This window comes from Pterocles gutturalis, unplaced genomic scaffold (genome assembly GCF_000699245.1).
Source record: "Pterocles gutturalis isolate BGI_N339 unplaced genomic scaffold, ASM69924v1 scaffold11214, whole genome shotgun sequence".
Taxonomy (NCBI): Eukaryota; Metazoa; Chordata; class Aves; order Pterocliformes; family Pteroclidae; genus Pterocles; species Pterocles gutturalis.
Genome location: NW_010128375.1, coordinates 100,263 through 122,022, shown reverse-complemented (window position 1 = coordinate 122,022; position 21,760 = coordinate 100,263). Strand labels below are relative to the sequence as shown.

The following is a 21,760-nucleotide window of genomic DNA, read 5'->3' as shown; positions in this document are numbered from 1 at the left end:
GGTGGGCCAGGAGGTGCTGGCCGAGCTGCAGGTCCCGTGTGTGCTGCCTTGGCATGGTTCCCCGAGCCCTTCTCCCGCAGCATCCTGGTGCGCAGCGGCGGTCACGCTCCACGCTCCAAATCCTGGCTGGCTAACCCTCAGCTGTGCTAAGGGATGGACAGCGAGTGCTTCTTGTGCTTATTCTCAGGTTATTGTTTGGAGAAGGCTTTTGGAGGTTATTTTTTGTGGAAACCCCCCCCACACACATTAATGCTTGTGTGTGGGGAGTTTTTTTGAATGGGGGGGATTAATAGGGTAAAGAACCTGGCAGGGGATCACAGGTAGGGAGGACGGAATCGCCATCTGCGCAGGCTGTCCCCTCCCCAGCAGCCCAAGCCATCATCCCATGCTTGAGGGCATGGAGTTTATTGAAGAAGGCAAAAGTGGGTTTGGAGAAGCTCCTGTAGAGGGATGTACCTTTAATGAGGTACCTAGAAATGCAACATACGTGCATGAAATAACACTGATTGAGTCAATAGTACTGCACTCAGGTTGGCCTTCTCATGTGAAAGAAGAAGAATCTCTGCTGATTTAGGCAGGGTTCAGGCTGACTGCAAATGGCTAAACAGGAGTGATGTTGCCGTGAGGTCACGGGAGGCTGGGGTGACATACCTCTTCAGGAAACCCCTTTAGGTGTCAGCAAGGTTGGGTGGATCTTGGAAGATTGTTTTCATTTTTTTTAGGACAGACTTCTGTCCCTGAGAGAGCTGGAGTAAACAATACTTTCAAGATGCAATCTCTGTTTGGGGTTTTTTATAGTGACTTTTGTCCCTGTGTGGGATTTTTCACAATAGGGAGCAGTCACATTTGTAATCCCCAGGAAGGTCACATACCTTTGACCTGCGTGGAGCTGTTGCTAAGAAGCAAAGACTTTATTACAGTAGGCTGTTAAAGACAAAACTTCACAATTTCCCTAAGCAACTTAGACATGCATTTAAGGTTGTCTTCTAAATTAACATTTGCAGCTTGAAATACATGCTGCTGTTAGGTTAGTCACCTTTTTTGCTTCACACACATTACAAGTAATAGAATGGTTTTCTTCAGTTTACATTGTTTGAGATGGTATTTTGAGGCTTTTTGCAGAGCTAAACAAGCACCTATCTTAGCTGAAACACTAATCAAAGTGAAAAAAAACTTCCTAATTATTACAGTAGATGAAATGTCAAAAACTGTATTTCAACTGCAGTGCTATTGTCAACCAATTTATTGTCACTATTTTGAACAAAATTCAACTTTCTTTTTTTTGTGGCTCTTTTTCTGTCTTCTAGTAACTTTTATTTACAGATAACTTAGTCCTTTTTGACTTTTGTTTATAAATTATGTAGTTTTCTTTGCTTTCTGTCCTGTAAGTTTCATGTTTTCGTCTTCTATTATCATCCAGGGTCTCTCTTTTTTTTGTCTTCTGTTTTTATTCCTTTCTATTTTTAGTGCCTTCAATGAGGACTAAGTCAGGTAATTAGTTTTTTATAGACAACTGTGTAGAATCTCATTTAAATCCATGAATTGGTTCACTCATATAGTTATTGGAGGAATGGAGCAGCAGAGAAATAGTTAAAAGAAGGGTGGATTTTTATCTGACCTTTCTTTCTCATTTTGTGTCTCTGATATTGGGCTCTCCTTCACATTAAATGTTTTTGCTGCCTTCTCTGGTGTTACTCTGATACCTCTTAGCAGTGTTATAATGCACTTGGCTTGGAGCTTCCAAGATTTACCTCTCTCCTGGCAAGCCAAGGGAAGCACTAAATGTACTGAAGCTGTCTGGTTTGTAACTTAGGCAAACCATGAGATAGCATTGACTTGATTTAGCTGTGGAGTATTAGTCTCGCAGCCATAAAAGCCAGATACCTCCTTTTCTTGAACCTCCCCATGTTTCTTTCAGAAGAACAGAACCCTATAACTGAAGAAAAGTTAACCACTTTGGTTCCTGTAAAAATAAGTGACTTTTAAATTCAGATATTGGACTCGGAGTTGGTTTTGAGTGGATTATTCCAGTTGTGGATTAGTTGTGCCACAGATGCAGGCACACCTGAGCTGACTTCATGCAGAGTCAGTTGGAATCTGTCAGGGTTTATTAGCTCAGGCTCAGTATCACTTTAATAAGCTATTTGGCCTCTAGGGCCAGTTTATATTCTTTTGCATGGTGCAAAGCCTGAGCTAATAAACCCCAGACCCATACTGGCTCTTTGCAGAGCCAACTTCCATTTGTCTGCATTGTGCTTCCAGAACCAGCGTGCTGAGAGCCAGCTCTGATCAGCGAGGCTTATTAGCTCAGGTGTAATCCCCGGCTGGAACAAGCACCATGTGTTTCTGCTCTGCCGCACCTGTGTGAATGAGCCTGTCACCCCCACAAAGAGGGGTCCAAGGGAAGAGGTGTGTTCTTGCAGCCCTGGCTTTGTTAATCTTCCCCTCTCCTTTTCTCTTGCCTGGTGGTGTGTGTTAGCCCCGCTTTCTCGCGCGTGGAGCTGTGGGTGAGGCTGCCATTCCCTTGGGTGACTCTGGTCCCAGGCAGGTGCCAGTCTGGCTGGGAGCAGTGGCAGCTGCTTTGTGTTTCCCTCACTGGCAGCAACAGGGGGTATCTGAAATGTTTCTGTATGGGTCAGAGTGCAGCATCTGTACGGAGGAGGCAAGTGGACTTTCCAAGTCCTTTTTCTAAATTTTATTTTGAAGCTGGACTGCCTGTTGTGTTTACAGTATTCATGTTCTCTAGGAAGCCTTACTGTGTGTCTTCAGAAGGTGAGCTTCTGTTTAACTTCTTATATGAGAATGTCTACCATATCTGATTTTAGGTGTATAGGTTTCCCCCTCTGTGTCTAATACTTAAGTTTGACATGGTACAGTTTTTATCTTAAAACTTATTTTTTAAACTTAGTGTGACTTTGCTTATGAAGAACTGCATCATTGTAATTAAAAAGAAGAAATCGTAAAGCTCAACGTTAAAAGTATTCATAATTGCTTTACCCTGGGAGAATGACAACCAACAATCAAAACCAACCTTTTTGAAGCATTCAGAACATCCAGTTTTGGGTATAGACAGAGGTGGGAAAAATTCAACCACAGCAATAGACACCTTGGAAAGTTATAAGCGCGTGAAAGGGTTTATGGCAAAGATTGTCTTCCAGTCATAATTATCATAGGTTATAATCTGGGTAAGTGCAATAATAAGATACCACCAAGGCTGGAGACATCATGTTTTGTTAGTACTTGTTGCATTATTAGGGCATTATACAAATATTAATTAGCTCTATAACGTGGCTGTAGGGCAAGTAAAACTGAGAGTGTGGGTTTATTGTTATTTATTTCATTTATGGAAATTGAACCATAGGTTAAATGCGGCTTTGGACAAGTTTAAACAGCTGACTGGAAGGCCTAAGCTGGAAATTGGGAGTTCCTGCCCCTCAACGCCATGTTTATCCTATTGAAACCTGTTGTCTCCTACTTTGTTACTTGCTACCGTATTTCTGTTAGTTAATACTGCTTCCTGCAAAACATGCTCTTCTGTCTGTTCTGGTTTTGTTGTCTTTTTTTCTTAATGATTGCAAGGAGCTGTTTCTCATGTTGGGAAGTAAAGAAAGAAATTACCTGTTGTACACAGGATCTGATATCTGAAAAAAATAATTAACAGAACCACCTTATTATAATAGCAGACCCTTTCTAAAATGTATAAGAATACATTTTGTCTGGAGTATTAATATAAGTTGTTTGTGAGTGTTCTCAAGGTAAACAAGATAGTTAAAAGTTGCATTGCCTGGAGGAATATTAACTTTCACTAATGTAATTATGAGAATTAACAAATACTAGTGGTTGCTAATGGGGTACTGAAGCATGAGCCTCTTGTTGTAGAGGTGTAAGGAAGGCTCGTAGGGCAAACTGGTGAGGAAGTGGGTTTCATGGGATTGTGCCTGGAGTCAGTTTCTCATAGGGAGAGGAATCGGTGTAGATGTAAAACCCACATATACCATCTTTGTCAGTTAAGAGAAAAAGGATTTTGTGTCTTTGTCAGCTGAAGGTGTTGTATGTGTGCATGTGTGTATTCCATGTGTGGGCATAAAGTGAGGATTTTGGAGCTGGAACTGGAATAGATTCTTTGAGTTTTGTCTGTTGTGTTCTCAGGCACCTTGGAAAGGTCATCAGAAAATAAGACAGTCTGTTGTCATTTTTGTATTAAAAGATTATCTTGCTTATTCTCTTTCAAAAAAACTTCCTGACTCAACATTACATAAATATGCTATAGATAAACAAGGTTTAATTTATTTTTCAAAATAAGAAAATATACAACAGTGGAATCTTTCTGCTGGACAAGAAGGAGACTAGAAAGTGTCTTAATACTTGCTCAGACGAAAGTCCCTTTTGTTCAGTTCCCAAAAGTGCATGGGCTCTGCTTGTGTGTTGCTGTCGGTTTGAGCCACCTGATCCCTGCCCCTCCAGAGCTGTACTTCTCTCTGTTGCTGAGTGAGCGTGCTACAGCTTTGTGTCTCCTTCAGGACAAGGGCACTTCACAATGTGACCAGCGGTTCTAGACCCCTCCTTGTCTAGGACCTGGATGGAGCACACCCCAGACTGCTTCTAGTTTGTGCTCCTGAATTTTCTTGGCGGAGGTGAGGGAAAGGTTGCATGCTTAGGTCTTGTTCTGATACAGGGTTAGGATCCCGACCCAGAAACTCACGTGCGTGGGTCCCTCAGTTTAGATATAAAACTTAGTGCCACTAAAGATTTTAATATTGGTTGCTCTGAAGCTATTCTGTCTTCATTTCAGCTCTTAGAGGTGGTGTTATCTAGGACAGCTGTACTTCTCATCACTAGAACTGAGTTTTTCAAATGTTTGCAGCTGTGCTTCGTGGAGTTTTTTTGTTCGTAAATGGTTCCTGGGGCTTGTGCTTAGTCAATTTTGTGGCTTTGAGTTTTACCAAGTTCTGTTTATTTACATTGTGTATACAAAGCTAACTATAACATGCTGTCCCCAAATGTTGTTTCTTCTCATTCTAAAACCATCATCTCAGTAAAAGCAGTATCCATCTCCTTCAAATTATGTCTAAATCAAAATGAAATGTTTCAATTTTGAAGAGACATAAATACTTTGACCTCATGTAGCTGACCTATACATTAGTCCTTTTTAATCTATTCTTTGATGTTGTTTTTAAACACTTCAAAATTGAAAAACTGAAAGCCATTACTTGAGTAGCTTGGTTTTGCCTCTGCTGTGCTGGCTACTGTAATATGTAAATAAAACTTTTGAGTTTCATATACAAGGAATAGATTGGCTTTTGTAGTGGGGAAGCTCTTGTTAGCCCTTAGGGGTAGATCCACTCTATTTTCACTTACTGTGCTTGGGAAGGGGGAAGAAGGAGAGGATCGAGATTCTTGGAATCTTTGGTTTTGTCTACATCAGCAAGCAGCATGGACTGATGGGAGAAGATGTAAAGACTAAAGCCTTTGGTTTCGATGGCTTGAGGCCCATGGTGTGTGTGTTTCAGGGCTTAGTGTTTTATTTTGGACGAGGTGCAGTCTGGTCTCGTGGAGTGAATGCCATTAAGAGGCTGGAATACATCAGGTGCGTTCTTGGATTGTTCATGTTTTGGGTCTAGGTTTTTTGAAATATTTTTTTTCTTCTGCATCTAAAAGAAATAGGGTGCATGTGCTTTAAGATGGCCCCACAACGCGAACCAAACCTCGGTGAGTGCGATTGATAAGATTTGCTTCAAGAGAGAGTCCTGACCCAAGCTACAGCAGTAACGCAGACTGAGCACAGCGTCTGCTCCTGGCATCGACGCAGCCAGGCTCCTTCCCGCGAGAGGAGGCAGTAAGAGCTGTGAGAAGATCAGGAGCTGTTAAGCTACTGTACAGACGTGACCATGCCGGGTGCTGCTGCCACATCTCGGTGAGGAAACATAACTCTGCAATGAGTATGAGGTGCAACCTCCCCAGACTTCTTGTTGTGAGCCATTTGTGACCTTACTGGAAACAAGTAAGGCTGTAATGGTACATAGTCTCTATTTCATACAGATAATACATGTGTTTATAGATTTAAAACAACAAAAAAAAAAGAAGGTTAAAAGAAACTTCTCAAGATGTTGTCCTCCTGCACTGAAACGGACAATGGATCGATAGTGAACTTGTCCAGCTCATTGCAGCAGTTAGTGTTAAGAAAAGAAGCAGGACGTAGTAAGGTTGTGGTAAATCTACAGTGTGTAAAAAGTCCTGAAGTGTTAGTATAGTATCAGAAGGAACCCAGAAAATTTTGGTGGGTTTTTTTTTTGTTGTTGTTGTTTTGGTTTGGTTTGGTTTTTTTTCCTTTTCAGATTTGTTGGCTGTTTTCAATGTATAACTCTGAAGTGGTGTAGACAGTTGTGTAGGTGCTGGGGGGAGCTGCGGTTCATCCAGCCGTTGTGCAGTGTTCTGTATCCCTCCACGCTTCTGACTGCACACAGAAGGAGAGCAAGAATTTTACAGGTTAGCAAGGCAAGATGTTCATTTAAATATAGAGCTAAAAATAGTTCTGCTGGGCCATGTTCTTTTTTGTGAAATGCAGATAGTAATCCCTGCGTAAGCCTGGAGTTTTGGAGAGCTGCTTCCTGATAAAGAGGGATTGTTTTGTGTCCTAGGGCAAAGTTTGTTTTTTCATAATTCAAATCAGTTTTTTTAAATCTCTAGATGGCAGTTTAGGCCTACGTTTTCGGAGAAGCTCAACTAGAGGGTAAACTCTTACTGAGAGTTGGTTGGATTTAGGAAAAACTTTATTGTTCTTAGCATTTTAATTACTCTATTATGATTAATTGTCTTCTCTCTGGTTTTTGTTTTCTGTAACACTTCAGTTGTCTGAATCCTGCATCCAGTTAAAATTTTTCGGTTGTCTCTTGATTGAGTTTCTCTTCGTTTGTTCGGTTTCCTGAGTATTTCTTACAGGGTATTTTGTAACAAAATGAAAAAGCACTGTAATGAGAAAGGTTAGGAGAACTAAAAGGACTGCAAACTGGAGTCTTAACCACTACAGCAAGCAAGGACAGTGTGTAACGTGAATCTGATGGTTTCCTTGGCTTAGTCCAGTCTGCAGTGATGGGGTTTTTTTTTATTCTGAAATGATAGAAGGATCTATAGCATGTGAAGTTCTTGTACTGTCAGAATATGGATAATTATGATCTCATATAATTAAATACTTTAAAATATCTCCCAGATGGTACAGTCTACTTTAAGTGTTTATACTGTATAAACTCCAGTAACCACGACGGTAATGAAAATGCAGACTATGAAACAGCATGTTATATTCTTCTGACTGATAAAATAATGTGTCCTTTTGCTGAAGTTAGGCTTTTGAAGTTAAGCTCTTAGCATTTTGAGATTATTTTCCATGTATCTTCAAAGTATTATTTCTGTGGTATGTTAGGTTGTTGTTAGTTTAGGAGAGAAACTGATTTTTGTTTGTTTGTTTTAAAAGAAATATGTATGCCAAAAGCATTGGTTTTTTGTTTCCCTCCTTTCTTGGAGGTTGTGTTTGCATAGCCATCCATCCCAGTGTGGGAATGCATCAGATGTTTTGGAGTGGACCAGTGCAGAATTCCAACAGCTTTTATTTGAAGTATATTTATGGAAAGAATTCCTTAAGACCATACAATTGTGATAAAAACAAAGTTCCTGTGTAGGAAGACACAGGTGGTCCTAATGCTTCCTCCATTAGTAGTGTAAAGGTCATACAGGTTTTCTGCAGTTAATGACATTTCTTCTGATTATTTTAGTAATTTTAACTTTTTTTAATGGAATGGTCTTATGACATGGTTGTCTCATCCTTGGTCACAAATTCCTCTGTCCCCCATCCTTAATAACGGGGTAGAATTGTTGGATGTATTTCTGGTAAAATTCAACTTGCGAACGCTGTTTGGAGAGAGATACTGGGATGGAGAACTGCATCCCCATAAAAGCATTAGATGGTGAGCACCAAGTGTTCCTTCAGTTAGCTTCTCAGTTTCTAGTCTCCATTGTAACGCTTACAATGACTTAAGACTCAAAATGGTATCCAGAATAAAAGGGTAAAAAAAAAAAGAGGTGAGCTAATCAATAAGGCAATTCAGAGAAGAGGAAATTATAAACTTTGCTGTTCTTCAGGATGTCGGCACCATGCTCAGGTTTTTCTGAGGGAAAGTGGAATATACCTCTTTCCTTTCAGAACCCACAGCTTGTTGCTCTCCAGAGAAAGTGCTTCACTGCTTTTCTTTTGGAATCGGTGGGGAGTCGTTACGCTGTCTTTCCACACAGCAGGAGTTAAGGGTGCCTTTGTGTCACAGCCTTTTGTTACGGATGCACACTCAACCAAGGTGAGCTTTGGTCTGGTTGTCCTGTGTGCTTGAGGAATAGCAATCTTGAATTAATGAAATCAGAAAGACAGTGTTCCTGTGTTGCATGTAAAGGAACTTGAAATTTCTGCTCTAGCACAGATGTAGTCATGTCACTGTGTCAGGTGTTTCCCATTTCTGTAAACTTGATGCAGCGTCATTTCTCGACCATTTTGTGCTGGAATCTGAAAAAGTCCCACACTTCTAATCCTCCTTGCGATTGCTCTATTTTCTATTATTTGTCCTCAAGCATGTATTCTACCTGACGGGATTTACGCACTGTGCCAACGTGTGCAGGGATGGAATTTGTTAGAAGTCAGTGCGTTCTGCTGGAACTGATGCTTGACTATGTGTGGTTGAGAGGAAAAAAAAAAAAGTACATTCAATTGAATGTGGAAGCAGAAGGGAAGAATCTAATGGATGGGTTTACCAGAAATAACACAAAACTTGCAACACTTTGTTGTCATGTAATCGTTGTATAAAAGTATTGGAAGTTCAAGAATGACTTTGAAAAATTTATGTGGTCATTTAAGTACTAACCAACAGCAGTTGCTTGATAGATGAGATGCTTAAAGGTGGAGCTGAGGCTGAAAGGTTAGGAACTTTTGGGACATTTAAATTGTTTATTGTGAGTTTCTCACTGAAAAGTACCTTTTTGTGGATTTCAATTCTCCACATGACCTAGAGACACCAGGAAATAAACTTGTTAATGAGGTGTTACTGTCTGAAGAAGGTAATTGTGAATCAAGGTAAAATCCAAGTGATTAGCATGGGAATGAGATCTTAATGATCTTAATTCAAGATTTATCAGCAATTTAATATCAAAGTTTTTTCATGATAAGTAGAGTTAGTTAGACCTGTATTTTGATTCTTTCAAAAGATCTGAAAAAACAATTTTTTTCTGAACTTCAATATATTGTAATATTTTATGCTTACGGATTTAATATAATAAATTGTGCTTAATTTAGTATGTATGAAAACAGAAATGCATTGCGTATATGTAGAAGCTTTACAATATTTACCTATTTTGAAAGTTATAGACCTTACATTTTAGGTCTTGCTTCTGCAAATATTTGTTTACTCTTTAACCAAAATAACATGAACGCATGGACTGAAAAGTGTTTGTGTATAGATCAGTCCCAAACCCACATACAGTTGTGTCGGAAGGGGTGTGTTTAAGCCTAATGGTCATGTTTTATTTTATACTTTCTCTTCTGAAAGCATGTTATAACTACAGCCATATGCGTCCTGATAAGCGTCTCTCTAACTCAGTGTTCTGTCTGCGACAGTGACGAGCACTAGTTAGGGAAAGGAGCATTAAAAGGGTGAGCGTGTTGGGTTACAGTCACAGAAAATGCTTTCAGCTTTTTGTGATTTAGGGACTTCCAAAGCAAATGCCGCACTATGGCTTTATTTTTAGTAGATACAGATTGCGTGGTCTTCAAACACACCAAGCAACCCAAAAGAACCCTGTGTTTCTTCGTCACGCTTCTGGAAAGCAGGAGGAGGTTGGTTCTGTTGCCTGTGCCTGGCCTTCCAACATGGCCAACATCCTTGGCACAGCAGGTTTGGGATGCTGAAACTAACAGGTTCAAAAAGCAGATCAGTGAACTCCTGACAGAAAAATCTGCTGAGGGTTATGAAAAACAAAACCAGCACTCTTGCTCAGGAAGTTGCTGAGCCTCTAATTCTTGAAGGCTGTAGTGCTACGAACTTCATTGCTTCTCACCCTGGCCTTACGCCTGTCCTTAGGCATCCGCTTGAGTCATGGAGAGAGGAGACGGGACTACCTGGATCTTTGATCTGATCCACTGAGCCTGGTCTTGTTTTTGGTATTTTTGCCAAGCGCCTCTTTGAATTTCCTGTCGTGACCTCCTTGAATTGAGTAGGACCAAGCCTATTGCCTTTAACAGGAGTATGTTGGCCTGCTTTTCAGTTTTCAACTTAATACTTCCGTTTTCTGCTTTTTGGAAGCTTATCTTTATGGAAAATAATGGTATTTTCACTTCGATGTGCCATTATTGTTGTCTCCAAACGAAATAATTAGGTCATACATTTGGCACACTGCAGCTGTCTTGAACATTTTTAAAACTAAACTGCTGTATTATGTCAAAATATTCATTTTAATTCTTTCCTGAAAATACAATCTGGTATCCTATTTTGTGATTTTTCCGTTACACAACATTAATGAAGAACTTCAATCAAAGGATGCATTGCTGTGAAGACCTGTTGTTAAAAACTGAATCCTCAGTTGTCACTGTTCACGTGATTTAAGACAAACTGGGTCTTTTATAACTGGATCTGCTGACACTTCTTTTGTTATAAAGCCAGCTAGAGTACTGCAGTTGGTCCTGCAGAGCTTCGTATGCTTTGTGTACATGTAAAGCTGAGAAACTTTCAGGGTTTGCACTGCTGTCAGTGAAGTAAGAATCTTCAAGTCTGTTTGGGTAAAGAAAGATGAGATCATTTCAAAACAGGTTCTATTTTCAGCTTCATAGTTTTAAATTCTTTGCCACTTTATTATGTTCGCTTTGATAAGTGGAAACTGAAGTTTTCTTGGGCTTCTGAAGCACAGCTTTGGTTCTTAACTAGGTGAAAAAAAAGAGTTGCGGTTTTCTCAGGGTTGTCTTTTGTGCGTGTATAAATTGGTTCACTTTTGAGAGTTAGATGCACAATGATCAGTGTTCTAGCAGAGTGGATATTTTGTTGTATTGACTTTTGGGGTGGGCTTGTTAGCTTACTTTTGTGCTTTGATTTTCGTTTTTTAAATAACTGGTTGAGAAGCCTGAAGGTTAATATAGATGCATGTCCATAAATCTCCAGAAATACGTTCAGTGCGAATTTTTTTTTTTTAATGTTGTAAAGGTGGAACTTTTGAAAATCTGATTTTTTTTTTCAGAAAGTTTTATGTGATATTTTTCTGAAATACTCCCAGCTGTGTCCAAAGTATTTCACTGTGATCTTTGCACATTTTCTGTGGATGACCCGGATGATGGGGTCACCGTTCTCATCTTAGAGTCTCTCCAAAGCCAATGAAACTTTACTCAATTAGAATTTAAGGCTTCTTAATCTATTATCCAAAGATATAATTAGTTTCGGACGTGCACATAAGTGAATTTTTACTGTTCGTAGCAAAATATAGGTCTTTTAAAGCAAGGCGCAAGAAGGAGTTGGCTTGTATAGCGCAACATATGCTTGTTGTAAATGGTCTTCAGTCTTCCAGCAGTCAAAGACAAAATATAGTCTCAAAAATAAACAAAGATAAGTAAGCAAATGATGAATTTTTTGTTGCCAGGGAGATGCAAAATATACAATTAAGCTAGCTCAGCTAAGTAACATTGAAAAGGAGATGTGTTGCTGAACAACACGTGGAAGGGGGAAGGTATGTGTGAGAAGAAGCCCATGCAAAGCTCAAGTTGAAGTTGCAGGGCAGTTCTGGTGGTGTGTCCGGGTGATGTACGTGATACATCTGTACCAGATGTATTATCAATTGACAGATTAGTCCTCCAAATTAACACAGTCCTGTCCTAATAGTTGTTTCGTTTGTATATTTGTGCATTTATTTTTATCTATAGATGTATGAATTAAAACTTGAAGTGCCAAGTACTCCAATTTCTTCAGACCAGGGCTTTGGAGGGACTTTTAAAAAAAAAAAAAAAAACTTTTGTGGTTGGATGTAACTGAATATGGTGCAGAATCGCATGTTATGGTTCAAGAGATGATCCTATGTGTTTTAGTGAAACCAAACTTTGTGGTCTGACAGATAATTTTGTCTATGTTAAAAGATCTTTAACAATATTAAAAGTATTCTTAGTTTGAAGGAGCAAAGTAGCTCAGCAGGGATTCTTCTTGTAAATGCTTTGTTGTATGCTATCCCTAATGGGATTTATGAAGAAATTATTTTGATAGCTATTTTAGTTAGAATTGTATTTTACTGCTAAATTGTATCGTCTGGGTAAGAGAATTAATTTGTTTAGCCATCTTTGTGTTATTTTAACATTCTCTAAATACAATAGCATTGTAAGTTTAAACACCCTCACATTAGGTGTACCTTTGTGGTGTTATGTATACATATGATCAGCAACTTTTTTTTCTTTTTTTTTTTTTTTCTTTTTTTTTTGGTGGGATTTGCTGCTTCTCAGAGTTTCTTGCTCATTCAGAATGGAATTGATGCTGTGTTAGCTGGGTGTACGAGCTGGCTGCTGAGTCTAGGCTGATTATTCCACTACCTCTATAGTCAGTGGATAGAGCAACACAGAGTTTTTAATCCTGTCTGAAAGTGACTTGTCCTTTGAAGAATCTGGTCCCTTTTCACTGGTGGTACAAAGAGTGTATAGAAGCTCGTTCAGGGTAAGCACAAGCACCTGTCTGTTTCTTCAAAGAATGCAGCCTCCAGGTGTAGCTATGTCTTTGTAGCAGCAGTTGATGCATCTCCTTTTTATGTTGTTATGGTGGTGATTTTGGAGGGGATTTCATTTGTGCTTTAGAGGGGGAAGGGTTGAATCATTTCATGCCCCTCTGCATCGTTTTGGTCCTCTATAGCATGACTGTAAGGATTCCTCCTGGGTACCTGTGGAAGATCTGTGTTTTTAAATAGTAACAGAACGAATCCAAGCCTGGAACAGCAGTGAAACTCTTTAATCTGCATGATATTGTTTCCCTGGGTGCAGACTGGTTGTTAAGGTATGGGGAAGGAGCATGCAGGGAAGGAGAGTATAAAAGGCTGTTAACAGGAAGATTTGGAGTAATGCTGTATTTCTTGATTTAACTTTCGAAGTTGTTCAAATGTTGTGTGTGTCTTATACAGGGAAGCAGTAAAAGCTGTACCAACTTGTGGAGCTTAGCAATGGTGCTCTCTCCTACTCCAGTTAACATTGGCAATTAGTGTCCTTTTTTTTATTGTGGGGAGGGTTTGCATTTTCCTTCGTGCTCTATTTCACGGGTACTTTTTAAAATGTCTTTTCTTAGCTAACTGTGTACCACCATGCCAAAATGGAGGGATGTGCCTGCGACCTCAGCTTTGTGTGTGTAAACCAGGAACAAAGGGTAATTCCTGTGAGGATACAGTCATGCAAGACACATCATCTTCCACTGGAGGCCGGAGCCCCGTTGTTCCCCCGTGGCCCATACCCCAGCAGGCTGCCCAGCAGACCTTCTCTCAGAAGGCGCAGGTCCCGCCGAAGGTTGGCCCAATGACCCAGATGGCATTCACCATCAAGCAGAAGCCTCCTGTTGGGTTACCTCAGCAGATGCAACCACAGTAAGTGTTTTCTTTGCTTTCAAAGAGGTCCGGAATGTTAGATTGATAAAACATTGTGCCTTGAAGTGTTTTCAAATAATCACACTTGGAAACTTAGGCAGGTTTTTTTTTTTTAAATAACTTTTTATTTTAACTGTCAGACTTCAGAGGATTTTTAAGCTTCTGTTTATGACTTATGAGCCAGATTGCCTCAGCTGAACAGAGTGTCCCTTAATATCAGTCAACTTTATTTTTCTTAGATTGACAATATTCTACTAATTTCAGAAGAGTTGTTCTTCATTTACAGTAGTTACTCTTTGCATGTAGCCTAGAACAGAGCCTGTCATGGAATTTCAACACTTCACATAAATGAAGAAAGTAAGATTTGGTGGTTCTGTTGCATTCTGGTTTCTTTCTTCCATTTGCATAGTATTTCTCTTTTAAAATAAGTGAGTATGATTTTACTACAATGAATACTTCTGCTTGCTTGCATTTGAGGTTCGGGATTGTATCTGCCTGCCACAAGTAGCAAGAAAACACTCTCTTGTTGGAGAATTTTTTTTTCTCTGCCTCTTCAGTGGCTGGTGACTTAGCCAGACTTTGAAATTACTTTCATTAGGTTAAATGCTCCAACTAAGTCTGAAATTTCTCTGATTATAAAGTTGTTTTCATTAATGTGTCTGACTTTCAGGAATGCGTTTGACATGGGGGGAGAGAGGTGCACAGGAGGGTGGCAATCAAGTTAAATATGGACAGTTTCAGGTGTCTGCAGCAACTACTCCTTCCAGTTTCAGGTGAAGTCAGTGACAAGAAGTGTTTCTGTCCCATGACAGGTGTTGCTTTTGGTTAGCTGTGGGTGGGATGCAGTCTGTCTTGCCTCTAGACTCCACAGCAAGGAGTGGGAAATAAACTGTCTTTTCCCTTAGGAAGAGTAATTTATCTGAGTTCCCTTGGACTTCTAAACCCTAAGCCAGTATGTTCCTTGAGAAAGGTAGAAGGTGAGGCAGAGTGGACTTAGGAACAGATACATCCACAGTCTTACAGGACAGAGAAATTGCTACCCAATTTCAATATTTTATAGAACTCTGAGCCCAGTTTCATTCCTATCAGTGAAACAAGGGTTATTGAAGTGACAAAGGGGAAACTACCAGTAAAATCCGCCAGCTTTTTTCTGCTCCCACCCATCCAGACCTAGTTTCTCTGCTTAGCCCCACAAAGTGCAGTATACTAAATCAGTACAGAGAGGCCAGACAATTCCTGTCTTATCAGTACTGATTCCTGTGCAGTGTACTGTGAGTCTTTCTCTTTCATCCTCCCTTCTTCCACAGAGAAGCATTCTCAAGGAATTATTCTTTCTGTTGTGAGAAAGACCAATTGTCCAAACTTGATAGTAAAATATACTTAAAAAAAAAAAATAAAAGGGGAAAGAAAAAAAAATGCAGTTTGTTCTTGCGTGGAAAAAAAAAAAATCTGTCCTCCAAGTGCTTTGAAACTGTGGTTAGAAGGCTTGTGGATGCCTCTGGAGGAGATTTATTTTCCATTATTGCTGGAAAAGCAGAGTCCAGGGGTAAAGGGTTCCTCTTGTATGAAAAGAGAAGATGATAAGCTGGTATTCTTCTGTGCTACGAAATTGTTCCACCAAAATTTCTGCTCTTGCTTGCATGAGGCATCATCCCAGAAAGCAACTTCAGACCAACAAAAAGAGTCACCTCCTAACTGCTATCCCAAGTGCCTCTGCATGCTTCCATAAGCAGTGTGTTAACCCAGGTGGGCTTTGTTGTTCATGGGACCCTTCTCAACCTAAGGATTTTCTCCTAGATGTAAAGGGACCTTCTCAGGTAGATAGAACTGTTAGGAGGTTCCACTTGAATATGAGGAAAAACTTCTTCACGGTGAGGGTGACAGAGCACTGGAACAGGCTGCCCAGAGAGGGTGTGGAGTCTCCTTCTCTGGAGACATTCAAAGCCCGCTTGGATGCGTTCCTGTGTGATCTGATCTAGGTGTCCTGCTCCGGCAGGGGGATTGGACTAGATGATCTTTCGAGGTCCCTTCCAATCTCTAACATTCTGTGATTCTGTGATTCTTTGAGATCACATGAAGATAAATCTACTTCAGCCAGCTTAATAACAGAGTGGGAAAATGGAAAATGGAGGCTTTGGAGTCATGAGAAAGCCATCCTACCACCTTGTCAGGAGACAGACATAGGAGCAGGAGAGGGAGAGGAAAAGGGCTGTTTCACAGACCAATGCAGTTGTGTAGCAGAAGATGGTGAATGCTTAGATACAACTGTTGAAATGAGTGCGAGCAGTAGTTCTTATGTAGACTGTTAGGACAACTTGCAGGGCTGAAAGATCCTTCTGAGGTCAGGTCTCTACTATTGGTGCAGAGCAAATGTGCTAGTTCCTGCTTCAGTTCATCTTTGAATGAGTGTCTTGTGATCTCGTACGTTGTGTGAGGCTGCCCAGATATTTTTGGAATGGCTTGTTTTCTGTTCCCACCCTTAGAAACATACGGTAGGCTATGGCAGGAGTGGAATCGTCCATTGTCACTGCAGTCGGTATGCTGATCTGGACACTGCTGCTATGCAGAGCTGTCAAGGTCTGGTGAAAGTTGGGCAGAACCCAACCTGGAACACCAAAATAAGCTTCTAGAGGATGCTTTTCTCTACAGTGCTTCTGTTTTGCCATCCTCTGTCATTTTTTTTCTGTTTTGTATATGAATGCAACTTTTACAACTTCAGTTATCGAGATGTGTTATTGCATGTTTTCTTAGTATCATGGTGGTAATGATATTTAGGGAAGCAGGAAATTAATTTCTTTCTTCCCAGAGATCTTTTTTTGAAGAATATGGTGCTGAACAGAAGGAAACCTGCAGAGAGATTAATTTCCTGGAATATGCTCGATTTGGAACACAGGCACTTAGCGCTAGCAAAGTCCATCATAGCCCTGGGCTGAAGATGGATGCTATCAGGTACAAGGTCTCATCTCAGAAGAATGTTAACAGAAGATGAGGTGGTTGTAATTGAAACCAAGTGCTGTCTCAGAAACAAAAATCTGCTTCTTATTGGAACCTGTTGGGAATCTTGATCTCAGTAACAGATGTGGTTAGTGGTCCTGTGATAGCTCTCCAGTAACTCTGGGTGTCCCTTTCACATCTCATTTTCTCACATGTTGGCAGCAGTATAGCTCCAACAGCGTGATTTTCTGCATTTACTGGCTGTGGGGGCAAAAAATATATTTTTTTTTTCTAAACGGAACTTTCCAGTACATTTTTGGAAATGGTCACCAGAAAGAGTGGAGCATCAACAGGCCGGAGCTTAGTAATACACTGAAGTGTAACAGCGTTGCGCCTTCAGCCTCTTTTGGAGGCAGTTGTTGATGAAACTTGAATGTTTACCTTTGTGTTGGGCAAAGCAAAGCTCATCAAAGGACAGGTGGATGCACAGACTTTAGGTGACAGATTTGGGCTTACTGGTGTGTTGTCTGCACCTAGAAATGTTTCCGAAGAGGTCCCCTCCAAGCCTGTATTCCTGGATCACTGGGTCTAGTCCCATGCCATTACAGGCAGGCATATCACCTATCAGCTTGTGACTTAAAACTGTTTTTTCCTTCTGTTCAAGGATGTAATTTCCAATAGTGCCTCAATTTTTACTAATTGAGTAAAGACGTGTGAGATTAGTGTGAATTGAGATTGGGGAAAAAAAACCAAACCAAAACACAAACCAACCAGCCAGGCAACTGACCAAGAGAAGAATTGCACATGCTGTTGTGACCCTACTGAAATCAGCTATGTAGGACAGTTGTAACTGAAAATCGAATATATTCTTCATATAATCTCTAATTGTAAGTTATAGATTTATCTATGTATGTAAAATAGTCTGTAAAGATTGACTGTGGTGTATAAACTTTTGTCTGAGGTTTACTGCAAAGTGTAAGAGACTGCTCTTTAGCTGTTTCTTGTCCTGCATACTAATTCTTTTTTGTGTCTTTGACTGTATGTAATTTATTTTTTAGAACATGTGGTTCTAAAATTCTTTAATGTGATGACTGACCAGGTGATTGTCTAAGAAAAGATGAGAGCTCTATTAGTGAATGTTTGTGTTACCAAAACAACTCTGCAACAATTTTTTGTGTATTGTGAAGCTACATCTCTACTTTTAACTTCCAAAGGAAGAAAACCAAATTGAGATAGGGTTTACTACTGATCTCAGATATAGAAATATGGTTGAACAGTATTTCGTCTGTAGGTGTTTTTGTTTAGTGTTGTAATGATCGCTGGAGCAGGGACGTCTTCCTCTGTTTCATGTATGTTGAACTTGGAGAAAAGGCTTACTATGTTTGCAATCTGTCTGCCTTTGGTCTTTGTATCAGAAATCTTGCTTAATATTTGATCTTCAGCCCTTTAAAAATGAAATTAGCTGCAACTATTAGCTGATTTTTCTGTCCTGGGCATTAGCATAACTTTTGGTATTGTCTTAACACTTCCAGTCTACACTAAGAATTAATTCTTTACCTTGTTAAATAGATAACAAAGACAGAAAGAACCCCTCCTCAGGGCATTTAATTAATCTTAGCATTTTGCTAGTGTAGCAGATAACTAGATGCTTTAAGAATCTTCATTCAGAGAGTGATGTGGGTTGGCCTTAGACAAAGGGAGAAGTATTTCCAGGATTGGACCTGTCTGATTAATTACAAATGCCTCATTGATTTCTCATCTGTGAAGAGCCTGTTCTGCTCATGATTGAGGAACCCCAAGAGAGACATACTTCATCTCCAGTGAAGTTATTTTCTTCTTCAGTGCTCGAGTCTGAATGCTTCACTAAGAAGCAGACTTTTTCCTACTGAGAAGCAGTTTCCACTTTACCTAAGCTCCATAAATGTTACATATGACATGTACCCTTGTCCTTTGATAAATTCCTCCTGGGAGTCCAAAACTATTATTTTACACAACGTGTAATCAGTTGCTAATCTAACCACTACCAGGGAGGTTTATTAGTCATGTCTTCTTACGTTGAAGTTTGGGTGTTACTGTTCACCAGTATCTTGAGAGATTTTTTTTTTTTGTGTGTGTGTGATTGAATTTAAGACATGAGTGTAAATGGTTGTCGTGGATGAAATATCTCACACAGTTACAATTACAGGAGTTTTGTTTGGGTGGCGCACGTCTTGTTCTGTGTCTAAAGAGACATCTTGAGTTTTGAGAGCATTACTTTTGCAAATAAAACCTTGTTGTTCTTGCTCAGTGCATGCATTTACATCAATTCTTTGCTGCTTTTCCTCCTTTTGATGGGCCCATGCTCTGTGGGATGGAGCGTGGTTCCGTTGTGATTTAACCCTATTGCAGTGATTGGGTCTGTGGTGTATACCAAAGCATTGCATATTGCTGAAACAAAACCTGTGGCTTTACTGTTGGTGGGGTCACAGGTAAAATCAACTAGACATCACTAGGATTGGGATTACTTTTCAAATTTGGCTGCATTATCCCAGATTATCTTTCAAATCTCAGTGCGTAAGGTTTTTTTCTTCAATTTTCTTAAAATTGTTGCCACAGTACATTGTACCCACAGTTGAGAAATATGTACGATGCAGAATGTACTATAGTTACCATATTAATTAGGATAAATAAAAGAAGTGAGGGCTTCCACCCTGTGGGTCAGGCTTGTTGTGTGACCTGGATTTGGTTTGTGCTGGCAATGATTATTCCTGCAAGAAGGATAAGCAATCCTTTGACCGTTAACCTGATCTCCAGGGGAGGTGTGTTGGCATCATTCTTGGTATCACTCCTGGAAAGGGAAAACGATAACAAGTCTCAGCAGTGTTCTTCTGGATGGGTTACCCCCTAATGGTTCAACTTGTTTAACTGCTCAGACTAAGGATAAAAGTACTTTTTCCCAGTCAGAATATTTCTGTTCTGATTGTTTAAATGCAGTTCAGCTGAACAGTAAGGCTGCTAGTCCATTAGGGCCGGTTTGGAAAGTTTCCATTAATTGTTGCAGTGTTTTTCTAGATTGGGCCATTTGTGATTGTTCTGTTTCGTCTAAAGTGTCCGGTGGGATTGCTGACCTTCCAGCAATCCCCCAGGTGCCCAAAAATTTCACTTGGCTTGGTCCCTGGCATTTTTCAGGTGGAGTCTCAGTTCCTGCTTTATGTAGTGATTTGCCACACTGCTGCTGCTGCTTCCACGTTTTCAGGGGAATTTCCTCCAGTTAGAATATCATCTCTGTATTGATTTAGTTTTATCTCTTGTAAAAATTCAGCAAGTGCAGCGTGGGCAATTGTGGGTGAAAGTTTATAACCCTGTTGGAGTCTGTTAAAGGTATATTGTATACCTTCCCAAGTAAAAATGAATTTTTCTTTATCTTCCTTCTGTAAGGGGACCGTACAGAACATATCTTTCCCATCTAGCATTGCTATCCATGGCTGTACAGCTGCTTGTAGTGTGTCTGTTAAAGTTGCACTATTGGGGACTGCAGCCTTTAGTGGAGCTGTGCTGGCAGTTAAGCACTGATAATCACTGGTTAAACACCATCTCCTGTCCGTTTTTTTGACTGGCCAAACTGGTGAATTGTATGGGGAGTGGGTTTTGGAAATAACGTGCTGCTTTTACAAGTTTGCTATTCCTTCCGAAATTCCAGCTTGAGCTGCAGCAGAAATCAGATATTGGACACTTGTGATTTTTGATTCAGAAAGTACTGGAGCCGCACGGAGTACACGTACTGTGGTAGTTGATCGATTTTTCTTAGGGTTAGGGTTGGCATTTGAACTGAAAGACCACAAACTACCGTCCAGCAGACGCCAGGTCCGGCCGTTCAAAGCATCAAAACCTAAGAGATTTTCATAGTGATCTTTAGCTGCAAAGCAAAGGGATGTCATACACTTTTTGCCAGGGAGCCATAAATTAACTTTTGCAGTTTGGCACACAGTACTAGTTCCCGTAACTCCAGTAATTTTAACCTTTTGCTGTCCAGGTCGTATGCCTAGCTTGTTGCTGTCCTCTTGTGTACTTATGGAAATCTGTGCTCCAGTATCAATTAAATATCTTGTTAACCATTGTCAAAGACCAGCTGGAATGACAATGTAAGGACCATTTCCATTTATCCATTGATAAGCTTTCACTTACCAGCCTGATGGTCACAGTAGCCCTCCAGGCACTATTACTTTTTTGGCTTTGTATCCTATGCTGTGATTGTGAAGGGAAAGGGCTCTCTCTCTCTAGGAGCTGGCATTGGAGGAATTGGAGTATCTAGAGTTTCTGAAATGCTTGAATCAGACTCAGAATCATGGCGATAGGCTGTCTCTGAAGTGCAGCTCTGGGAATTCCTAGTGCTGGTGCTGGTTTCCATAGTTCACTTCTCCACTCCTGGCACTTTCATTGTCAATCGGGGATATCTGTTCCTGGGCACTGTTTTGATGAGAATGCCCGATTTTTTTCTGACAGCATGACTTGTATTTTTCATTTCGCTGGAGATTCCATTCCATTCCATCCCATTTCTCAGGCATGATTCAAGGTTTTGTGCATTAGCATTGCCCAGGTAGGTGTCTCCTGTTGTTCCAGTTCTTCCTCACCAACGTTTCTAATGACCTGTGGCCAGTTTCCTAATGCATTGTGATTTATGTGCTTCTCGATTTCATCTCATTTTGCAATGAGAAAAGGTTTGAGTGTGGCAGGGGCTCCTTTTATTAGTGGCTTAATCATAGTTGGATCAGAGTCATATTCAGATCACCCCAGATGTTGCCATCTCAGTCTGTGGGAGAGACAATCAATTTTCCAGCTTGACTAAGTTGAGGAGTTTTGGAGATTGCATTAGCATAATTTCGACATGTTCTCACAGCTTTTGTTCTTTTAATTCAGATTCCTTAAGTAATTTTTGTAGCTGTTGTATTTTAATTGATAACAGCAGCTTGGTAGGTTTGCACCCCTCAATTTCTTCCTTTAAGTCTTGCATCTCATGGGTAAATAGTCTGCTTTCCTGACGGACAGCTTCTAGGCACGTTCCCAACATTTTAGAAATGACACCTTTGTCCTTTCCATCTTTAGTTGAACCTCTAGCATCAGTTAACTGGTTTTCTAGTGCTTCCGAGTTATGGCAGTTATTACAAGCCCGGTCCTCTGGGAAGGTGGGATTTGGTTTGATTGTGTTTTTGTAAGTATTTGGTGATTT

At 40.2% G+C, this 21,760-nt stretch overlaps 1 protein-coding gene across 1 annotated transcript in view; it reads left to right on the top strand.

Annotated features, from left to right (window-relative positions):
* Window positions 1-13,360: 13,360 nt before the first annotated feature.
* LOC104466243 (latent-transforming growth factor beta-binding protein 1-like) overlaps window positions 13,361-21,760 on the top strand; it is a gene marked incomplete at its 3' end in the record, with an annotated part of 108,524 nt that continues 100,124 nt past the window's right edge. The window contains exon 1 of the mRNA XM_010079603.1: window positions 13,361-13,620. Coding sequence (XP_010077905.1) covers window positions 13,361-13,620 — 260 coding nt within the window. The remainder of the gene's footprint in view (window positions 13,621-21,760) is intronic.